The sequence below is a fragment of the Filobasidium floriforme genome (genome assembly GCF_021052385.1).
Source record: "Filobasidium floriforme strain CBS 6241 chromosome Unknown HD553scaffold_13, whole genome shotgun sequence".
In the NCBI taxonomy this organism is placed as follows: domain Eukaryota; kingdom Fungi; phylum Basidiomycota; class Tremellomycetes; order Filobasidiales; family Filobasidiaceae; genus Filobasidium; species Filobasidium floriforme.
Genome location: NW_025763634.1, coordinates 40,750 through 62,472, shown reverse-complemented (window position 1 = coordinate 62,472; position 21,723 = coordinate 40,750). Strand labels below are relative to the sequence as shown.

General features: G+C 52.6%; 7 protein-coding genes across 7 annotated transcripts; 3 read left to right on the top strand and 4 right to left on the bottom strand.

Moving 5' to 3' along the window:
• Window positions 1–207: 207 nt before the first annotated feature.
• Window positions 208–3,776, bottom strand: HD553DRAFT_45319 (transketolase). The gene is made up of 11 exons (XM_046184237.1): window positions 3,266–3,776; window positions 3,127–3,189; window positions 2,894–3,005; window positions 2,585–2,740; window positions 2,291–2,464; window positions 2,043–2,209; window positions 1,452–1,982; window positions 1,265–1,380; window positions 1,078–1,199; window positions 528–1,018; window positions 208–456 (listed from the first exon to the last, which is right to left on the bottom strand). The coding sequence occupies exons 1-11, from the start codon at window positions 3,344–3,346 to the stop codon at window positions 295–297; spliced, it is 2,175 nt and encodes a 724-aa protein (XP_046035885.1). The 5' UTR covers window positions 3,347–3,776; the 3' UTR covers window positions 208–294.
• A 116-nt stretch (window positions 3,777–3,892) lies between these two features.
• HD553DRAFT_285226 (uncharacterized protein) lies at window positions 3,893–5,477 on the bottom strand. The gene is made up of 5 exons (XM_046178222.1): window positions 5,152–5,477; window positions 4,693–5,085; window positions 4,515–4,619; window positions 4,330–4,427; window positions 3,893–4,237 (listed from the first exon to the last, which is right to left on the bottom strand). Exons 1-5 carry the CDS (start codon window positions 5,246–5,248, stop codon window positions 4,025–4,027), a joined length of 906 nt encoding a protein of 301 aa, XP_046035884.1. The 5' UTR covers window positions 5,249–5,477; the 3' UTR covers window positions 3,893–4,024.
• A 2,268-nt stretch (window positions 5,478–7,745) lies between these two features.
• HD553DRAFT_324408 (uncharacterized protein) lies at window positions 7,746–10,327 on the top strand (the record flags this gene model as incomplete). The annotated part of the gene is made up of 9 exons (XM_046181488.1): window positions 7,746–8,228; window positions 8,260–8,363; window positions 8,430–8,452; window positions 8,599–8,693; window positions 8,896–8,966; window positions 9,031–9,090; window positions 9,167–9,474; window positions 9,541–9,665; window positions 9,740–10,327. The coding sequence occupies 9 exons, from the start codon at window positions 7,746–7,748 to the stop codon at window positions 10,325–10,327; spliced, it is 1,857 nt and encodes a 618-aa protein (XP_046035883.1).
• Window positions 10,328–10,727: 400 nt separating this feature from the next.
• HD553DRAFT_312487 (sugar transporter) lies at window positions 10,728–13,404 on the top strand. The gene is made up of 13 exons (XM_046180103.1): window positions 10,728–10,848; window positions 10,921–10,938; window positions 11,045–11,066; window positions 11,133–11,187; window positions 11,256–11,593; window positions 11,658–12,056; window positions 12,126–12,136; window positions 12,213–12,223; window positions 12,290–12,420; window positions 12,503–12,624; window positions 12,694–12,805; window positions 12,873–13,067; window positions 13,162–13,404. The coding sequence occupies exons 1-13, from the start codon at window positions 10,790–10,792 to the stop codon at window positions 13,273–13,275; spliced, it is 1,587 nt and encodes a 528-aa protein (XP_046035882.1). The 5' UTR covers window positions 10,728–10,789; the 3' UTR covers window positions 13,276–13,404.
• Window positions 13,405–13,613: 209 nt separating this feature from the next.
• HD553DRAFT_342712 (uncharacterized protein) lies at window positions 13,614–17,033 on the top strand (the record flags this gene model as incomplete). Its single annotated transcript, XM_046182789.1, has 13 exons — window positions 13,614–14,512; window positions 14,609–14,614; window positions 14,687–14,831; window positions 14,925–15,251; window positions 15,333–15,343; window positions 15,410–15,447; window positions 15,520–15,639; window positions 15,702–16,009; window positions 16,075–16,088; window positions 16,146–16,287; window positions 16,343–16,409; window positions 16,469–16,753; window positions 16,822–17,033. The coding sequence occupies 13 exons, from the start codon at window positions 13,614–13,616 to the stop codon at window positions 17,031–17,033; spliced, it is 2,574 nt and encodes an 857-aa protein (XP_046035881.1).
• Window positions 17,034–17,230: 197 nt separating this feature from the next.
• On the bottom strand, window positions 17,231–19,373 carry HD553DRAFT_296844 (uncharacterized protein; the record flags this gene model as incomplete). Its single annotated transcript, XM_046178525.1, has 7 exons — window positions 17,231–17,503; window positions 17,599–17,865; window positions 17,966–18,155; window positions 18,227–18,407; window positions 18,486–18,657; window positions 18,734–18,921; window positions 19,004–19,373. 7 exons carry the CDS (start codon window positions 19,371–19,373, stop codon window positions 17,231–17,233), a joined length of 1,641 nt encoding a protein of 546 aa, XP_046035880.1.
• Window positions 19,374–20,590: 1,217 nt separating this feature from the next.
• On the bottom strand, window positions 20,591–20,983 carry HD553DRAFT_272998 (uncharacterized protein; the record flags this gene model as incomplete). Its single annotated transcript, XM_046177799.1, has 1 exon — window positions 20,591–20,983. A coding segment is annotated over one exon (393 nt), but the record flags the coding sequence as incomplete, so codon positions are not given.
• Window positions 20,984–21,723: the final 740 nt, after the last annotated feature.

Below are 21,723 nucleotides of genomic sequence, written 5' to 3'. Positions count from 1 at the left end.
GCAGACAGAAGATCAGTCCGAGGGGAACAAGACTATTTATAAGATGTCGTATTCTTTCACGCACCTGTCAAACGGAACTTGTGATAATCCCTAAGACGTTGACGCTCTCGAAGACGTGGTCGCAGGGGTTGTATCAGAGTCTTTGATACCATCGGCTGCATCGTTAAGAGATTGCAGTGACAGCGAGGTGACAGTGCGCAAACACGTTCCTGTTAGGGAGAGACGATAAGACGTGATTGATCTAGATCTGTGATCGTTACATTACAACGGACTACGATACTGTAGACATCTTTCTCAGTGACCTTGTACACCGAGCAAAAGCTCCTCGAATTCTCCAACGCCCGGCAACCTAGACTCGCCCTGCCAACGCTTCGCCCATACGTCGATCCTGTTCGCCATATCCTTCGGGTTGAAACCGAAGTAATCGTACAACTGTTCTTGAGGCGCAGAGTGTCCCTGTACAGCATCGGCGCAAGCGATGATGAGTGAAATGACACCACTTGAAGCGGGCGAGGCTACCGACTCACAAACGACTGCATTGACAACGAAGCGTGCGCATATTTTGCCCAACCGTACGATGCCCACGCCTCGATCGCGACGACCAAGCTCTTTCCTGACGGGATGACTTGGCGGCGATAGGCGGCATCTTGGGCGTCGAAGTGCCTTTGTGAGGGCATCGAGACCACTCGGACGTTCTTGACGCTCGTCAAGGCTTCGGCTGTAGCGATCGCCCTGGAGACCTCGGCGCCGGTACCGATGATCGTCAGTTCGGGTTCGGCCTCGTCGCCTCGCGACCAGATGACATAGGCTCCTCGGTAGACCTTGGTACGGTCGCTTCCGGCGAGCAAGGGGACCGGCTGGCGACTGAGGGCGAAGATGCTAGGTGTATCCGCCGACTGCTCGGACAGTGCGAGAGTCCACATTCCCATGCATTCTTCGGCGTCGGCAGGACGTATCAGGTTGATGTTGGGAAGAGCTCGGTAAAAGCTTGCCAATGCGATGGGCTGGTGTGTAGGACCTGTGGGATCGGAACGTCAGTTGAGGATCGGGATCAGGAATCGGAAACGTCGCACCCACCATCCTCGCCGATACCGATCGAGTCGTGGGTGGCGATCCCGATGAACCTCAGACCTTGCAAAGCGGCCATCCTAGCGGCGGGTGCAGCATAGATCCAGAACATGAAGAACGTCGACATGATGCTATAGTATATGTGGCCTACTAGTCAGCTTGGAAACGTCATTGCTGTCCGAGCAACCTTGCTCACGGGATGAATGCCCCCTTTTGATATGCCGCCATACCGTTGCCTAGACCGACCATGGCAAATTCTCTGATCCCGTATCGTAGCTGTCGACCGGAATAGTCTCCCAAACCAGAGGCGGGCTATGGAGTACACACAGCCAAAAGTGATCAGCTACCATGTTCAAACGGAATCCATCGACCACCGTGCTCACGTTCTGGAACTCGACCTGGCCATCGAAATTGACAAACGTCGATTCGAGCAAGTCGGCCGACCCAGCGATAAAGCTGTTATATTTGGGTACGAGCGCTTGAACGGCCAACCCGCTCGACTTTCGAGTAGGTTGCGCGGCTTGTGGGAGCTTGTCCTTGGCAGGTAGGAGTTCTTCCCACCCGTCCGGCGCGAACTTGCCCGATCGTCGGAATTCGAGCTCTTTGTATTCGTCCGGGTATTTCGAGGCGTACTGCTCCATAGTGGCGTTCCACTCTTGTTCCGCCTTGGCGCCCTTGTCCTTGCAACCAGAAAAGTAGTCGTACACCTTGTCTGGGATGCAGAACTTTTGACTGGGATCGAACCCGAGCTGGGATTTCACGTATGCGACTTCGTCGTCGCCAAGAGCTTGACCGTGAGCTGGGCCGGTGTTGGCTTTACGAGAGGAGAAGCCGATGATGGTACGGATGTTCAAGAAGACCGGCTTGCCCTTGAGCTTCTTGGCTCGATCGAATCCGTCGAGGATGGCAGCGAGCTGAGATTATCTTGCGTGTTAGCGACCTCGACGCTATACGAACGCTACGAGGCGGCTCACATCGTTCGAACCGTCGTACACGTCGATAACATGCCAACCCTGAGCGACGAGTTTGGCAGATGTATCCTCGGTGAAACAGTTGTCGATGGATCCATCCACAGTGACCCGATTGTTGTCGTAGATCAAGATCAGGTTGTCCAATCCCAAATGTCCTGCAAGCGAGATGGCTACAGCACAAGCGTGTTGAAGACCTTAGCCACTTTCCCAACACATCAAACAGCCGCAACTCCTCGACTCATCAAACTCACATTCCTGCCCGACTCCTTCCTGCAGACAACCATCACCCGTGAAACACCAGATCTTGTTATCGACGACCTTCAAATCATCCTTGTTATACGTCGTCGCGAGCTGTTTCGCAGCGATGGCCATCCCTACGGCATTGGAGATCCCTTGACCGAGAGGCCCGGTGGTCACTTCGATGCCTGGTCGGATCGATTTGATAGGGGTCGAGTTTAAATATCAGCGGTCGAGTGCAAATGGACGAGCTGTTCGGCTCATTAAGAGTAAGGGGGGCAATGAGTGGATGAGGGAGAGAGTCTTACCTGGGTATTCAATCTCTGGATGTCCAGCTGCCATAGACCCCGTGGTAGCCGGCGAATGGTACATCTTGATCTGATCCAGCGTCCAGGCTTCGTAGCCTGATAAGTGGAGGAAGATGTATTGGAACAAGCAGGCGTGACCGGCTGATAGTACGAAGCCTGTGAAGGTAAAAGTCACAGAATTGATGAAGGTCGAGAAGAAGGAAAAGTCGAAAGAGGATAGGTGTCGTGACAGTCAGCTCCCTTCAGAAGATTGAATACTGGTCTGGGAGTCATCAACACAAACATGGGTGGACTTGAACTTGGACTTACGATCCCGATTGAACCAGTCCGGGTTCAGAGGGTTATACCGCATCTCGTATCTCCACAGAGCTATCCCGATCGCTGCGGCTCCCATCACTGTTCCTGGATGACCTCCTTTGTACTGCGAATTCGAATGATCGTGATGATCAGTTTCATCATAGAAGGTGGCGTAGAAGGATAGCGCAGAAACGGCCAATGAGTCGGTGATCAATGATGGATAGGGGTTAGGGGTAGAGGCTTACCTGTTGACACAAGTCGGCGGCGAGGCATCGAATCGTGTTCAGGACGACTTGTTCTTCTCGAGGCTGATCGACAGAGGTCCACACATCGCGTCAGCGCCAAGTCTAATATCGTCGCATCCAAAATCGATTTGACACTGACCTTGACGATCTTGCCCGTCGTATGAGGCTCAGAAGAAAGGACGCCGTGGCCGGGCTCGGACGTTTGGATGGCGTGTGGCATCTTGTTGGTGATGACGATGACGATGAATGCGCGAAAGTCAAGACGAGTGAAGAGATTGAAGAATACGACATTTCGCAAGACATGTCGGAATCAGCTGAAGGTATGGGAGGTGTATGGGAGGTGCTGCTTATGAAGGATCATAGCGGTCAACCGTCCGCAAAGGGTGTCGTCGGTTGACAAGGAGTGTGCAGTACGAATGAACCTCATGGACGGGGGAGAACACGTCGGGGGGAACGGTTAAGTGGCAACATGGTAAGGCAGCACGGAAGTGCCTGAGCCGCTGCTCCAGGACCACCATGCGCTGTTGTCAAGAACACCGGTCCCGTGGTGGTGCATTTCGTCGCACTGGCTTTGGTGCGAAAAATTCCGAAGACGAACGTCACATCAGCGTATCAACGAGATCTTAACGCTGATCTTCGGGAGGTGATCGAGGAGGTTGCGCACATCAGGTTTACCCTTCTCAAGGGTCTCCCATTCGAAGTCAGCAAGTAGTACTTGACATGGGCGGAGTCCACAGATCGTCAGTGGCGAGACCGAGATGGAAGATCAGAAAATAAATATTCGATTTCAAGTCTTTATTTCTATCGAAGCGCGAACCGAGATCATTGCAATCCGCCAATCACTACTACTATTCCACGGCAACAGCGTGAAGGCCTCTGTCTAGCTGTCTACCCCTATCTAGAAAGCCGTATGACCTCCATCGACGATCAAGTCTGCGCCCGTGGTGAAACTACTAGCTTTGCTCAACAAGAAGATGACCGGACCCCTATATTCATCAGGGGTAGAAAGACGGTCGAGCATCGAGCCTCGTAACCATTCTTCTTCTAGGTCGGGACGGGTGGCGAGGAGACCGTCTGTCATGGCCGTACGGATGTAGCCGGGGGACAAGGTCTACAATCGGGGGCCCGATGAAGTTGAGACAAGTTGTATCAATGGAGAGTTCTTAGCGATTTTCGTGTTACAGTACAGGATCCTGGACTCACGTTCACTCGGATGCCGTACTGGCCCCATTCGGCAGCAGCGCTCCGGCACATCTGTAACAAGGCCGATTTGGACGTGTTGTAAGCCAGACATGTCAAGCCTTTGACATTTCGCGGTGCAGGCAGGCAATCTGGTATCAGCACATCTATCGAGCTGAGGACGGCACAGATCTGAACGCCAGGCTCACCCTTGTTCGCGATAGACCCTGACATGCTGGCGGTCATGACGATGCTCCCAGCGATCCCACGTCGTTTCATCTGTTGGGCCACCGCTTGGATGGTCAAGAACGTACCTGGACATTCACAGCACCAGAGTCAACGTCTCAGCCTGTGTAATTGATGTTGCGCAAGAAACCGGCAACTCACCCGTCACGTTGACGTCCATCATCTTTCGGAACTGGTCCACCGGGTACTCCAGTGCGGGGATCATCTGTTGTATCCCAGCCGCCCCAAAGAACCCGGTGATCTCGACCTGGCACCCGTCATAGATCTCCCCAATGACCCTTTGAACAGCGGCCTGGTCGGTGATATCCAGTTGTCGGTAGGAAATGCTCCCTCCCATCTCTTTAGCGGTCCGCAGGGCCTGCTGCCATTCGGCTTCGAGCGGGGCGTCGAGGATGTCCAAGCAGTAGACATGAGAGGCGTGGGCTTCAAGGAGAGAGGTCGCTATGCATAGTCCTAAGCCTCGAGCACCCCCCGTGACGATGACACCTTGGTTCGCTAGGGAAAAGAGATCGTATGCTTTGCGAATAGGGGTAGCTGGAAGAGATCGCCAGATCTCGCATCAGCTAGAGACACCTAATCGGTCTACACATAACAGCTAACCTGATGTGGCTTGAGGATCGATCGGAGCGATACCAGGATCGACCGTGGTGGAACCTTGTTCGAGTCGAGTGTTGTCTGCGGTTGCGATGGGAGTCATGATGTTGCTGTCCAGAAAAGAGGTCTATGTAGTGACCTAGCTTCCATCGCGCGTCATCGTGCTACGGCGTTCATGATCTCGAAAAGCCTCTCTATATGGAGGCTCGAACGAGGCAACGCTTGTAGGGAAACTTGACTGACGTCCTGGAGTCGAATGGTCGGGCCGCACGGAATTGTTAGGCGCGTGCCATTTTTCTTAGATACGTGCCATTGCGGGGTAGAGGGTGGAAATAATTATTGCGTAATACTTGCTCCGGCGGAGCAAACATTTCTAGTTTTCTCACGCGTGTTGTTTCCCAGTAAATATCTCTAAGTCGCGCTGCCCCCGCCAAACATCCTATTCATGCTATTCACTACATGACCGACAACACACCCAATTCCACTATGTCATCTATTAGCTCAAGTGATACTCCCTCTGAAGATTTCGAGATACTTCCCGCGGCGGAACAAGGCCCTCGTCAGGCGACCCCTCTTGTCAGCGTCTTCCAAAGTCTCTTCGACCATCCAGGAGAGGAAGATTCCGCCGTAGTCTTTTCTCGCTTACAAGACGCCGCTAGAACAAATGGATTTGCCGTCCGGCGGGAAGGTGTCAAAACAAACTGCTTCTATGTTCTGTGTGTGCAAAGTGGGGAACATAGGGATGACCAACCATATATCCCGGCGGCAGGAAGGATAAGGAAAAATTCCGGCGCGACCACTAAAAAGACAGGTTGCACTTGGAAGCTGTACGTCGCCAGGACTAAAAGAACGAAAAATCTCTGGAAAGTTTCCCCTCGTGGTGATCTGGAGCATAACCACCCTCTAGTCGGGTCGGCGTACGCTTTCCCTCACCATCGCCGATTGACTCAAGCGGAGAAAGATGCCGCTGTGGTATCGATCAACAATAATGTTCCGGCGCCAGCAATCGTCGAAGAACTTCAACAGAAAGCTTTCGCCGAGGGAAGGGAGACTTATGTGTCACCTCGGGAAATTTATAACTTGAAACACCAAATTAAATCGGTCGCCCTTCAAGGACGCACTCCTGCCGACGCTATTATTCGGGAACTAAAGAAGAAAGGAATCCCCCACCGCTATCGTTCAAACTTGATGGGCGAATTGCAATCATTGTTTTTTACTTCTCCCATGGCTATTGTTCTCGCGAAACTTTACGGCTACGTTTTTATTATCGACGCGACCTACTCCAGCAACAAATATCAAATGCCGCTGATGCATATCGTCAGCATGTCTCCGACGAACAAAACCTTCACTGTCGGCCTAGCTTTCTTAGACGGCGAAACGACGGCGGAATATATCTGGGGATTGCAATCGCTGGGAGATTTGATGGGAAATTTGCCGACGGGAGTCGTTATTACCGACCAATGCGATGCCCTAAGGAACGCTCTCAATATCGTATACCCACAGTGGCGTCAGCAGCTGTGTGTCTGGCACATCGGAGAAAATCTGAATAAAAATTTCAGACCACTTCTGCCGCAGAAGGATTTCCTGCGGGTAAAGTCGGCCGCTTTTACACTGCGTTGCCAGAAGAACGCAGACACCTATGAGGAGCTTCGCGAACACTTCAATGAAGCGTTCTTAAACGACGAGAAAACTTCCGCCGCTTGGCTATACGTTACCAACCTGCATGACGCAGAGGGGGAATTTTTCCTTGCGCACCGACTTACGGAGGTGCTAAATTTCGGGGAATTTACTACGTCGCGAGGAGAATCTCTGCACAGAGCCATCAAGAACTCTATCCAGGGGGCAACTTCGGATCTTTTCTCCGCCGTACACGCATGTATCTTGCACATGCGTACCACTCACCGGTCGATCTTCAAGGAGCATGCGACTGATGCTGTAGACCGCATCAAAGAACACCCGATGTGCATGGCGACGGTGAGTTTCTGAGTGAATTTTCCGCCGGAGAAAACTAAAATATATTCTTGTTCGTCAAAACTCAGCTTCAATCGGTTGTGGCGAAACGGGCTCAGCGAATTATGTTCAGGGGAGCCTATCGTTTGTATCAAGCCGCCGCAGAAAATCAGGCGCCATTGAACCCTTGTTCAGGGTCGATGAAGTGCAATATGGGACTGCTCTGCCAGCACGATTTCGCCAGAATTCTCGCGGCGGATAACCCCCACCCACTTCTTAACCCCGCCGAGATTCATGCCTTCTGGCATTTGCATCAGCAAAACAGCCTGCAGGCAAAGGCGGACGAGGTGGCGGAGGAATATGTTGAAAGATATTCTTCGGAGGGATCTTTCTTCATGTATTACCCGGAGGGAGATGAAGTACGGGCTTCCGTTCCTCAGCCGAACCGGGGCGCGGTTCCCCAGAACGAGTACTTGAGTGAGCGCTCCGCCGCCAATATTCGAGAGATGTCTCCCGACGCTGCGATTATACAGGAGCCACTGCATCGCCCTGCGTTCGTAAAAGCACAAGAGAAGAAAGACAAGGCGAAAAAACGAAAGCTCGGGGAGATACTCAATGGTATTGGTCCGGTGGAAGATATTGTGGGAAATATGACGTCGACAAATCGCCTGGAGACAGGAAATGAAACAGTCAACCGGCGAATGGACGCGGCGGAGAAAAAATCTAAGCAAAAGAAGGGTTCTTGCGGGTTTTGCAAGGGTACCGACCATAACGTCAAGACGTGCCCTGACTACAAGAAGGCCCAAGCGGCGGCAATTCTCGCCGCACAACGTACCAGGGCGGCAGAGTTGGCAGCATCTACCGGGAGAGTTGCCCCTTTGACTGGCACCCAGAATATTATGCCGTCTCAACTCTCCCCATTTTCTTCAGCTGCGCCAACTTTTCCTCGAGAATTCCTCTCGCAGAATTTCCCAGGAAATTTTCCGGCGCCAAGTTTTCCTCACGACTTTCCAGCGCAATCCTTCCCAGCTTACTACCCTACGGCGCAGGCCTCTTCCTCGTCTACACAACTGCCGCCTCCTCAATCTTGGGCGAGACCTCCGCCAGGTGGCTACTCCCATTCTTCCCCCGGAGTATATCGCCCGGAATATTCCCAGGTCACAGTTACTTCCTCATGTATCGCGCCGTCTTCCCAAAACGGCTATTACCCCTATTCAAGACAATAGGCTCAAAGGACCTTTTGAAACATTACGTCGCTTACGCGCGCGGTGAAACATGTCGCGCGTTTTATCGCTTCTTTCTATTGTACTGACGATCTACGTCTGTTCCTGTAGTAGCAGTGTTATTGTCGTTTACAGTAAGTGCTAGTATACCTCTAACACCGACAAAGACCGCCGTCAGCTGACGACGTTCATGTTCTTTGATGATCGACGCGCAGGAACGTTTCATGTTAAAGGACTTTTTTTCTTTTGTTCTCTGTCGCATATCGCGCGCGACAAACAGCTCGAAGTGGTAATAGTAGGATATCGGGTCCGATATCTGACGCAGGAACAAAGAAGACGAGTACTAACTCGGTAGAAGAACAAAAGAAGGCTGACGTCAGTCTTCTTTACGACGTCAAGACTCGCCCGAATCGGTTCTCGAGAAGGCTCACGTCAGTCTGAATACGACGTCAAGACTCGCCCGAATTGCTTCTCGAGAAGCATATATATCTCGACGATTCTCGATTCCCCCCCCCCCTCTCGAACTTACTCTCTACTCTCTTCTTTCAAACTTAGCGAAATAAACACTCCGTACTAGTACCTTCTCCAGAAGACCTCCGCCGTCAACAACAACAGCAACAACAACAACAACAACAACATGCCTCGAATGTAAGTACAACGTCTTCTTTTTTTTGCTCCGACGTGGTATTTATCTAGAATTATTCCCACGTAGTCCTGGTACCGTTGGAGCTGGAGCTCCCCAGAAGAGGGCCGCCGACGACCACGTCGTATAGTAAGTTTGATGAACGCGGGAAGATATCTGAGAAAGTTTCCGGCGCTGAATTTCTCTCGCTATATTCCTGCGTTAGCCAACTTCCCGACTCTCACTCCGACATCCCCCCGGCCGATTTTGAGGTCAAGAATATTATCGAGTGCGCGCGAGAGTTCGGGAACACCGACCTCTACATCTTCAACCCCCGGAAGGCTACGCTGGCGCATTGGTGGGCGGATATGGCGGAGGATCAAAAGCGGTGGACGAAAACGCCGGCGAGTAAACGCAAAGATTTTCCGACGCCGAAAATCGGGAAAGATTGGAAGGCGATTCGTTGTTCGACCAGGGCGTATTTGATTCCCCCAACCGGGAAGAAGTTAGCCGAGATTAATTTGGATCTCGAGCGTAAGTTATTCTCCGCAGCAATATTTCTTTCTTATCTTTTCCCTTACATTTTTATCTCTCGTTCAGTCCAGAAGATGCTCATCAAAGAGGAGGCCCGACCGTTCCTGCCTGAAGACCCGCCGGAGGATTTCCTAGAACTCTGCGAGCCGGGTCGAACGGGGATAGACGAGGCGGCGATCAACGGATGGCTGGTGAGTTCTTTTTATCTTTCTTCATGTTCTCTCGTTTTTCTTTCCGGCGGAAGACTTATCTCGCGTTTCTTCAGGCCAAGTATCGCGGCGGCTGGCGAGTCGCCTGTACTCATTGCGATACGAAGTACGCCGACGTCGGCAAGGGGCACCGGGACTTTCGCGCTCGAGACGGTTTCCGACAATTCGAGCTCAAGATTTCCGCCGACGCCGAATCTAAGTGGAAGGATCCCCTCGCCTTCACTTGCAGTTACGGCGACCTCGTCCTTTGCCGCGCGGCAATTCCCCTCGCCAAATCTTCGGCGTTCTCTTCCTGCGGCAGGTGCAAGTCTCTCGGCGACACCTGCACCGACCCCGGTGGCGATGCGAAAGACGACTGGGACTTCGACCTCAAGGACGACTCGCAGTCTGCGATCTTGCGCGTCGCCAAATATATCCGGGGATTTTACCTCGGACATTACGAGCTCAAGCACGAGAAGCTCTCCGCCGCAAAGGAAGCCTTCGAAGTTCTCCGCGACGCTTGTTGCCACGACTTCCAGTTGCCGGCGATCGATGGGGTCGTACAAGAACACGGCGCCGACCCCTCGGAGGAAGTCGTGAGAATTTTGACGGCGGCGATTGACGGGATGAGTAAGGCGAAGCCGAGGGGCAGCAGGAACGCCTAAGATATATTTTTTTCTTCTGATTATTTACTCTCGACTTTACGTTTCATATAATACTTGTATTAATTCTCGAGCTCGAATACGATTTATTTACGCGTCATAATATTTCTTGATAAACTTTCCGGCGGAAACCTTCGGGCAAACTACAGCGACGCTATTTCCACCCTTACCCCACACCAAATGGCACGTATCTAAGAAAAATGGCACGCGCCTAGAAATTCCGCGGGCCGCACGAACCTCGGGTCGTTCCTAGATCGTTAGCTCCAGGATGCTGGAGAAACATTGGTTCCGTGCAGCTGGGGCTCATCGAGAATTCGTCAAATGGGGTGAAATCGCCTAACGCTGATGCTGGTACTGTATCGGGCAGATTCGACTATATATGCCTTGATCCTCCCATGGGGCACCCATCTCCTCTCAGTCAGGCGGGGAGAATGACGACTTACGAGAGAAACGATATTCACCCTTATGATGCACCTGCAAAAGATACTTCGGGGCCGAGCCGCCAACTGGGCCATCACTGCATGGTGAGCGATTCATGCGATGACGCTCGCATCCTTGACGTCGTACTGAGGATCGCTACTTTCCGCCTTTGACAGCTGTGGTTCTGCTTTCCTGCAAGTATCAATTCTGATTGACACGACCTTGACCAGGTCAATCTCGGCGGCAAGGACGCGCGCTAACATCGGACCATGTATGCGCTTCTCTTTCGCCCAAAAACAGTTTGTTCGGGTATGACCAAGGGGTGAGTTTTTCTGAACCGATATCGATTGAAGGCATGTACTGAGTAGATTATCACGATCGCGACCAGGTCATGTCTGGTCTGTTAACCGGAACAGCTTTCACCTCGCAATTTCCAGAGATTGGTAGGTTCGCCTGCATAGGGCGCGGAGGCGCGCAAGTGGGAAGCGTGGGCTGATAGGTTCGTTATCAGACACGACGCCCGAAGGTAATGGGTCCGCCAGTCTGCAAGGGACCGTAGTGGCCATCTACGAGATAGGATGCTTGTTCGGTTCTTTGTTTACCTTTTTTTTCGGTGAACGATTTGGAAGGAGGCGGACCATCATGCTCGGTTGCACCATCTTGAGCATCGGCGCGATACTCCAATTCACATCGACCGGGATCCCTCAGATGATCGTCGGACGTATCGTTACGGGATTGGGCAATGGGATGAACACAAGTACCGTACCCGTTTGGCATTCCGAGTGCACACTCCCCAAGAACCGAGGTCGAGCGCTCGGGATCGAGCTTGCCATCAACATTTTCGGTGTGGTGAGTGAGATACATCTTGATCTGAGTCGCCCTGTATCGTTTGCTGATGGCGCGCTTCGTCCAGATGTCCGCTTACTGGATCGACTACGGTATGAGCTTTGTCAACAACCCAGCTCAGTGGAAGTTGCCTCTGGCACTTCAAGTAGTCTTTGCCATCTTCACCGTTGCCCTCATCCTGTTCTGCCCGGAATCACCTCGTTGGCTATTAAAACACGGCAAAGAAGAAGAAGCGCGTGCGGTACTGGATCAGCTATCGATACTACCTCCAGAAGGTCGTAGCGAGATCTTGGAGAGCAACTTTACCAAGATCAAAGAGACCCTCGTTGAAGAGGAAGCTGCGACGTTGGAGAATAAGAAGGGAGAAAAGATTTCCAACATCCGCGCGTGCTTTACCAATGGTAAAGACCGTTACTTTCATCGTGTCATGCTCGGTGTGGGGTCTCAGTTCATGCAGCAGCTCTGTGTGAGTGACGACAGGCTTTCCTCGAGATGGAATGCCGGTGACTGACGCATGACGAATGGCTTGACACAGGGTATCAACCTGTAAGTATGATGGCTCCCTCCTCCATTCAAACAGTCAGCATTAGCTAACATCAGCCGATGCCGGCTGAAATTCTAGCATCACATACTGTAAGCAATGATCCGCTGTTTTCAACATCGGTCGTATATCTCACAGTGTTTCACGGGAATATACAGATGCACCTGTCATCTTTGAGCAATCCGTCGGATTGTCTCGGGACATATCCTTGCTACTCTCGGGCTTTAACGGTGTTGCCTACTTCTTGTCGTCTTTGATTCCTATCTGGTTGATCGACCGGTTCGGCCGAGTAAGTTCTGCAACCGGGGCAATCACAGAGAGCTAGCCCGAGCTGATCTGACTTGGACTTGATCTTTCCCTGTATTGCACAGCGCAAACTCATGATTTTTGCGGCGGTGGGTCAATGCTGTTGCATGGCAGTACTCGCGGGGACGACCTCGGTCACGTACAAGGCGACTGGGATCGTCGCGGCTACCATGTTGTTCCTCTTCAAGTGAGTCGAGGGGCGACTAAAGGCGCTTACAACGAGATGTATCATCGTGCTGAAGTGAGGAGGATCTAGCTTCTTCTTCGCCATCGGACTCTTAGCTATCCCCTGGCTTTTGCCATCGGAATATGCGCCGCTACCGATCAGAGCGCCGGCCGCTGCTCTGGCTTCTGCGTCCAACTGGATTGTAAGGTCATCTGCCAGCGGTGTCTCTCTCTTATCGAAACTGACCATCCAGCATCATCTCTTTGTAGTTCACATTCCTCGTCGTCGAGATCACGCCCGTGTCGATAAAGAACATCGGATACAGGACTTACATATACTTCTGCGTCTTCAACGCTTGCTTCGTACCGATGATCTATTTCCTCTACCCGGAGACCAAACATCTCGAACTGGAAGACGTCGACCTACTGTTCAACGGCGACAAGGTTTTGTTACATCTCCCGCCGGTAAGTCGAGTTGAGCGGAATGGGCCGAGCAAGCGCAACGAGGCGTGTGAAAACTGACTACAAAAGGCGGCTCTGCGGTGTTATGGTTGAGCAGGCTCTTCGTCATCGTCATCACGGCGAGACGGTATACGGATCAGCAGAGAATGGTGAAGTACAGACTGAACCGTCTTCTGATGCTGAAAAGATGTATATGCAACACAAGGAATGAGAGGAAAGGAGCGGCAGTGATAAATATTCTCCACGTACAATTTCAAAGTCATGACAATCAGAAGGGTAGCGGGCTATTGCGATTATCAATGGCCGTTCTGTTGGCGCAGAGCTGTATTCCATAACTCACCGGTCGTTGGGAGATGCCTAATTTCTGGCGAACTTGATCAATCCAGGATGTCCCGAACGTGACCGGGGTCAAGTCCCGCGCGGATAAGTTAGGGGTTGACTTGATCAGATCAGATCGCTAAATGATGATGGATGTGGTGACGTGGTGACGATCCACAAGTCGCTACTCGCCAAAGGGCCCAGCCCTTGATTCAAAGGACCACAGATACCATGAGCGCACTTAGCGATACCGACGGGTCATCATCGACGGAGCTGCGAGGACAGAGGATTGATAATGTCTCGCCCGTCGTCCTTCACGCATCTGCCGATCCTCCTCTTGCCAACACCGGTCCCTCTTCTGCCACCTCCACGACTCTCGACCTCTCCATGTTCCCCACCGCTCTTCAGGCCCAGCTTGCTCAATTCACCGTAGACTTACAAGACTCCAAGTCCGCCCGAACCTCCTTGGCGTGCAACCACTGTCGATCAAGAAAGATCAAATGCTCAGGCGACCGACCGGTCTGTTCGGCGTGTACCAAGTCTGGAGCTGGGGAGACTTGCCAGTATCCACAGGGGCATGCGAAGAGGAGGAAACGGAGTGCTATCGCTATGGAGAGCGCTCGGACGGTAGATGAGGAAGATACATCAAGTACAAGAACGACCCAGCGGCACCATAGCGAGTCGGGAGATGGCACATCACTCTCAGCCGAGCAGACAGCATCATCGTCGAGCAACAGGTTTCAGACGTTGAGATCCGCGGCGACACTTCCTCCTACGAAAAAGGCTCGCACAGAGGATGTCGAGACACAGCAACTACAGATAGAGATATCAGGGCCCGCCCCAGACTTCGTGAGGTCTCGCGGTGCGAGCGAGCTGGACACGGGATTACAGTTACAGCAACAACAACAACAACAACATGAACGAGTACAAGGGTGTGATTACGATTGGTCTCTCTTCGGGGAGATGCACGATACTACTACGCCCTCAACTCATCAAGCTGGACCTTCCGAGTACTCCAAGACGGACCATATGGAAAGGGGCAGGTATTCGCGAAGTGTGCAGGAGTCTGCTACTGCAGGGACCGATCGTGACTCTGGCGGGTCGACTCGGTTACGTGTACCCTACTTCCGGTGAGCTTTACTCAGATACATTCTCCATGCAGAACTACTTGATGACAGTAAGTTATACTTGGATTGCTCTTTGTTTCGCGATTGGACGGGTGACAGCTACTTGTAAGCAATATCTACTCGACCTCGGATGACGTTTCTCACCAACAAATTGTCTGATCGACAAATCTCTTGTAGCGGTGCTACAGCCATCGCACCCGGTTATAAACGAGTCACCGCGGACGTTTCGGCACCGTCCTCGCCAAGTAGGAGATCGAGGTCGAGTTTGCGGATGACTACGGCGTCGTCTATAGCGATCATGTCTGAAGATGGGGAACGGCCGGTGAGTGGACTATGTATGACCAGACGATGTATACATATACGACGATTCTAACCTCGTCGACGGATACTCTTTTGGTAAACCTCTCGCCATTAGCATCCTACTGCCATCGATCACCTCTGCCCCATATTTCGCTCAGGCTTCCTCTACTTTTTCCCTCTATGCCAATCGCTCGACGAGAACTCGGGCCTAGACCGTCAACCCAGCTACATACAAAACATCGCATGCGCACTGGCAGCTAGATTCACACCTACATACTCGCCTAGTACGACAGCGGACCGTGGACCGTTCGCCTCTGCTGCCGACGTCTGGTCGTCAACAGCGAAGGAACAGGTGAACAGGCAATTGGCGGTCGCTAATCTGGACCTGGTCGAGGCTCTGCTCATGATCAGCTGGTACGAATTTAGCGCAGATCGAGATGGGGTCAGTCTTGGGTTTCGATCCGATCATCTTCACCAAAGCTCGGTTTGATTGACTTCTTCTTGCCCTGTTGTCATGGTATAGGGGCTATGGATGTGAGCAGTTCGGGTCAAATATCGAGACCGCCCAGTCAGGGCTTACAAATCCTTCGTCGTCACTAGGTATTCTGGGATGGCTTTTCGGATGGCGCAAGATCTAGGTGAGGCTATGCTCAACAGCTCTTGCTAGCATCGGCATCGAATCTGAGACGGGAAGACCCGAAACCTTTCAGGTCTCGACAGACAGTGGGACGCAGGTCAAGACTCCATAAGAGACGGGTCCGGACCGGTCGACCGGTCGCTCAGGCTACATCTCGCACTCTGCATGATGGACGCCATCATGACCATCGGCAGTGAGTGCAAATCGCTCGGTCGGTGGCGATCTCGCGACTGACCAGACGTTCTGATCGTGCAGCTGGACGAAATGGGATGTACCAACATCGAATCTCTCCCGTCTATACATTTCCAACGTTATCAATAGCAAACGGACAGATGTTACCAGACCCTTTTCCCTACCTCGCAAACATCCTCGCCGTAGCAGGAACGACAACACAAATCATGCTGGCTCAAGAATCACCGGCATATCAAAGCGAGCAGTTGAACGCTCTACAATTGGCGCTGAACGGCTTCGATGCTGCGTTACCGGACGAGCTACGCTTTCAGACGGCGACGTTCAGGTCTTACGTCCCACTATTACAGGGAGGGGCCTTTGTCCTAATCCACGTGAGGCCGAACATGGTCATCGAGAATGCAGAATCCAACTGATTTACGATGTCGTTGTCCCGCAGCTTTGGTTCCATGCGTGAGTGCGATTCTGCATCCACCTGAGTCGTTGCGACTGACAGGATGCCATCCACAGGTTGATCATACTCGTCCATGATCCTACCACGCTACTGCTGGAGCGTCATACACCAGGACCTGATCTCGTGGATCTGGATGGCAGGGAAATCTCTATCAGCTCTGCAAAAAGCATCCTGGACATTGTGTCGTTTGCCGAGCTAGTAAGTGAGAATTCATTCTAATGTCATAAGATCTCGACTGACGTGATCTTTCTAGATCGACCCCAAATCCATCTCTCAACCCTGGATCAACTATCCTCTATACATCGCTTCCCGCGTCTTTCGTAAGTACGCCTGATTGTGTGTGAACGGATTTCGGAGCCTGATCAACGCTTTGTTACAGTTGCACAAACCCTTCGTCAACAGCAGAACGGCCAGAATCCTGCCCCAAGTCGAGCTCGCGTCGCCTCTACGGCCAGTGCAAACTACCAACGTATAGTCGTAATCCTAGCAAACCTCGAGACTACCTGGTCTGGGGTGCGATATATCCGTCAGGTTGTTTCACAAAGGGCGGATGGTATAGAATTGGCCGATTTGTCTGCGTCTGCGACCGAGACCTCCCGTCTAGCGAATAGCAATCCTGCAAAGGGACACCATGCGACGCCAGACGGTTGGCTATCACAGGATCGTGAGTCCTCGAATGCGCCGCGCCACTGCACCGTTTCTTATTGACGTTTCCACAAATGCCTCTGTTAGTGTTGGGGTTCGGTCTTACGGGGACCATGAACTCGCCCTCCGATCATCGCTATACCTTTGTCTACCCTCCGGGGGTCGGGAATCAGCCGGAATCGATCAGTCCCACTCAGCCAGCCATCGTCGATCAATCGCTCGTACCTTTTGATATCGCTTGGGCCGAGGCGTTCTTGGCGGATCTAGAGACGCCATGCAGGGATGCGCCTATGACATGAGCATGGCGTCGAAGCATTCTTGCACTGCGCCGTCGTCATCGGTATCATGAGTGTGGTGCTCATGTAGTCATCCATCGATATACTCCGAACTTCCTTGGCAATATCCGATGATACAAAAGAGTAGTAAACCGACAGTTGCGGGCGACCTATTCCCAATAACACTGGAACGACAAACGAGACCACCTCGTCCGGCTCCCTCACAAAGATAACTCCCCATCCTGCACCCGCTGCTTGACCTGGATCGCCTCGGTCTGAGCGTCAGTAACGTAGCTGGCAAACTGCCTCGCCGGAACGCCCTTTGCAAAGAGCTCGTCCAGCTCTTGGTAACTGCGGCCTTTGGTCTCGGGGTGATAGAAATAGAGATAGACGCAGCAGAAGATGGAGAACCCGCCAAAGATGAACGCCGTCTTGGCTCCCAGGTTGGCTTGATCCGGGTTGAACAGGTAGGGCAAGACAAAGTTCCACATGCACTGCAAATGGTTTTGCGAGAGAAGATGTGTGAAGCGCAATGTCAGCCAAACACTGCACAAGGAGGAGAAGGCAAACGATGCGATGGTGGACTCACGGAGAAACACCCTTGGACACCGATCGCGATCGAAGCCGTCTTGGCTCTCAGCCTCGAAGTCCCGATCTCGGCCAGAGCCACGTAGGCCGTTGCGCCAATGGTGACGTTGTAGAGCCAACAGTAGAAGAGGATCAAGGCGACCGTACCCTTGTTGGCAGACGGGGTACCGACGCATGCTAGACCTCCAGTGACCATGAGCAGAATGGTAAGGGCGACGATGCCCCAGAGGGTGAGAGCTCGACGTCCGACTCGTTCGATCAGGACACACTGTTTATGGCAGAGCGAAGCGCGAAGGCGCCTTAGTATACGAATAGTCGAGCGCTGGACAGGGCTGATACGAGGCGCAAGAGCAGGACGCTCTACTCACGGCGCAAAGGTTCCCAACCATGCTGATGACCTGTTGAACGATGCCCAACTTGAACGACATGGCCGTGGAGTACCCAGCGAGCTGCATATAGTAAGTGCTGAATCCGGCAACCCAAAAGACTCCGCAGAATGCCTGGATCGAGAGCGGCATCGAAGCGATGATGGTTCGGCGCAAGTTCGATTTCTTGAAGCTAGAGTGAGGACGAGATCGGTTGTCAGCTTCCACAGATACGTGGGAAGGAGATGTCGTTCTTAAACTCACCAATCGAGGTACGTCACGCCCGCGGTCTCGGCACGAGCTCGTTCCAAGGTGAGCTTGATGGTGGCGATAGCCTTTTCTCCTTGAACCTGACTATGTCCCATGCGCTTCAACGCTTGAGCAGCGTGCTGGTCCCGACCTCGGGACAAGAGCCAAGTAGGGGATTCGGGCATGAAGATCCAGACTGCGCGACAAGGGGGACGAGCGAGAATCAGCGTTCTGGATGATCGTGTGTTGCATCGAAATAGCGATCGCGACTCACAGGCAGCGACGATCCCTGTGACCCCGTACTGTGCTACGAAACACGACTTGTACGCCCACTCACTGTCTAGGGTCCCGAACGAGTTGATGATCAAGGTGATGATGATCCCACCGACTGTGAACGCGATGGCAGAAAGGGCAAGCAAGATGCCTCGGAGAGCCAAGGGCGCGATCTGCCAAGATGTCACGATGCGAAGCGATCAGCCAGGAATCCCCACCATCTAAAGCAGAAGCTCTCTGGAGACTGACCTCCCCGATATAGGTCAGCGCTGTGGCTAGCAAACCTCCGATGGCGAACCCATTGATCAGTTTCCCGGCGAAGAACACGGCGTTCGGGTTGGATTGGTTGTGGGAGATGACCTCGACCGTGATTCCAGCGAACAAGAGCACGTAACAGATGGCCATGGTCCATTTCCTCCCGATCTTGTCGCTGATGTCTGCGGTAATTGATACGATGAGACCTCCATCAGCTGTGGATGGCAAGAAGAGGCGCTGGTACGCGTGGTATGTGAAACTCACAGCTGCCTCCAAACGTTCCAAATACGGAGGACGCAGCGGGTCCACCCGAATAAGCCGATTGCCACTGCGCGGGAAGCACATAATTGCCATCAAAGGGCGACCCATAGTCTTGACGGAACCTTGGGATGGAGATGACATTTCCACCGGCATTGTTGTCGAACGAGCAGGCGATGATGATACCGATCCCGTAAACGACCCAGACCGAGGACCAAGGGTGACTCTTGAGCGCTTGCCAAGGCGTCTCTTCGTGCGCTTCTTGTTCGGCGAATTGACCGACAAACTCGTCGTGTTCGACCGTGCCCAGGTCTTTGCCTTCGACGTGGTCGATATCGGCAAGGGTGAGATCTTGCTTGGTATCCTGTAGCGCCATGGTCGTATGCGTGTGGTTTGAGCTGATAGATGATCGAGCATCGTGGGGCACCTACGTTCAAGACCGACAACCCCACAATCGTCCCCCCGTTTTATGTCATTTCGGTTGGCGAGGTATCTGGGGTTTCGACAATGTATTACGGTTGTGCGGGAAGCGGATATCTGACTGCGTGAGATCAGGTGCCTGCGCAGCCCTGTAACAGAGCGCTTGGGATGGATCAGCTGGTCCGTTTGCCTTGCAACCTGGCGTAGAGGATTAAAGACACCGGTTCACACAAATTCTTCAAGTGCGCCGCCATTGCGGAGCCCTTGCCGCCAGGGGCTGTTCATTAGGAGGGATGCGATCGACCGGACCGGACGCCGGAGGCGGCCATACGGTATCACTTCCCCTGCGCTTCGAAAGAGATGCGCATCCAGTTGGCCGAAGGTACGCAGATGCAGGCCTGATTTCCAGCCTGGGCGTAAAGCCCTCCTGGTCGAGGTCAGCTTGAGAGGTCCACACATGGCACCTGCGCGTCCTAAGCAATCGCGAGATCGAGCGGCGAGACATTTAACAACACGGCTGATTGACAAGCATAAGTGTACTTTATGCGTGTGTTTGTATGTGCCAGAATGGTGGACGACCGACGGCAATGTCCTAGCTTAGACTAAAAACAAGACTTCCAGCTCGCTCCTCCTCCCAGCTACATCGCCTCAGGAATATCTTTTTGAACTGATAGACTTGCTCGCATTTGCGCTTAGCTTCGCCCTCAGTGTTTTGGTTCTTGACCTTTTCATGGGAACAAGTTGCAGCTTGCCGGCTGCCTTCAAGGGCCCACTCGCGTACGAGCTCGTTATCACCGATTTCACTATAAGCACTATCGACTCTTTCGACGACAAGCTGTCCGTGAGCATCGCTACTCGCTCACATCAAATTTGATTACTACGCTATACTCTATTTTCGCAGTGACACCTCAGCCAGAGAATGTCGATCTGACGTGCCTTTCAATAGTATTAATCAGATCATACCATACAGAGACGGAATCATGACATAAAGAGCGCAACGGATGACAAGAGATAGTTTTTTATTCAAAGAGCGTGACGGACGACAAGGGACCAAATATCGAGATGTTGAAATGTGTTGAAGTATGAAAACGTGCAGAGTCTATATCAAAATGTCCGTGGGGATTGGCAGATCTGTATATCGCGTAGAGTGTCCTGGCGGTGTCTGCCTCCCGACTAATCGCGGACACATGTGCCATCCAGAGCCAACGATTGCCCTCTGATGCAGCTCGAGATCCTGCAGGCCCCCTCGACGCAGGCGACCTGGTCCGCACCCGGTAGGACGGAGCAATCCTGGCCACCAGCGTTGGGGCATCCACCGCAAGATTCCAGACTGTTTTGAGTGTCGATACATTCCCAACCGATCCGGCCGATGGGACAAATCTTCGATCCCGGCGAGCAGGCTCGCAGCGACCTACGGGTTTTGGGAGCGGGCGCACCCGAACTGCAAACTTGGGTCGCCGGGTTGATGCAGTTCGTTCCGCATCGAACATAGCCGTTTGTACAGACAAAGCCGCAGAAGCAGTCGACGGGCTCAAAGTTGGACGTCGGGTAGGTGCAACTGTAAACCCCAGCTTTGAGGTTTTCGAGTTTCTTTTGTTTGGCGTAGTTGGCACAACCTTGTTGAGTTGTTTGACCGGCGGCGTTGCGACACCAGTAGTTGCCCCCGGTGATGTTGACGTAGGCTGTATCTTGGTTGTTCAAGAAACCGGTCTCGATATTAGTGATCGTCTTCTGCGTCAATTGATCGTTGACTATGCAGCTGTAAAGTTGAAGTCAGAATGAGTCAGGCGCGGCCATCTCGGGGCTGCCAGGCTCGACTCACTAGCCATCGTTGGTCTTGCTGTCCGGAGCGACGCCATAGTAAGGACGGCCAGCGTAAAGCATATTCTGCCCGGGTGTGCAACGGCATGATCAGCGCCGCGAAAGGGATGTGGACCACCACCTGCAGACTCACGAAGTTTGTATTGGCCGGATAGATTCCAACGGCAGCGCTGGAGGAGAAAGTGAGAGGGGCACAGTTGCAGCCAGTCCGAGCGGTGGTAAAGTTGATGTGAAGGCCTAAAGCCAGAATCGCATAGGCGAGGAGATTCATTTGAAAGAAGGTGGCGGGGAAATTATCGTTGGAAGTTCAGCACGAGATTGTACTTGGGTTTGTTCAAGACCAAACATAATCCTGTCGCCTTCAAGAAAGCAGTCTCATTCCGGCCTTATATGCATTTCATGGTTTGTTTTCGTCAATCATTGTGGGGAAAACAAGAGAACGTCGGCTGGAGATTGGCCACCAGTGGCAAGTCTTTGGGGACGAT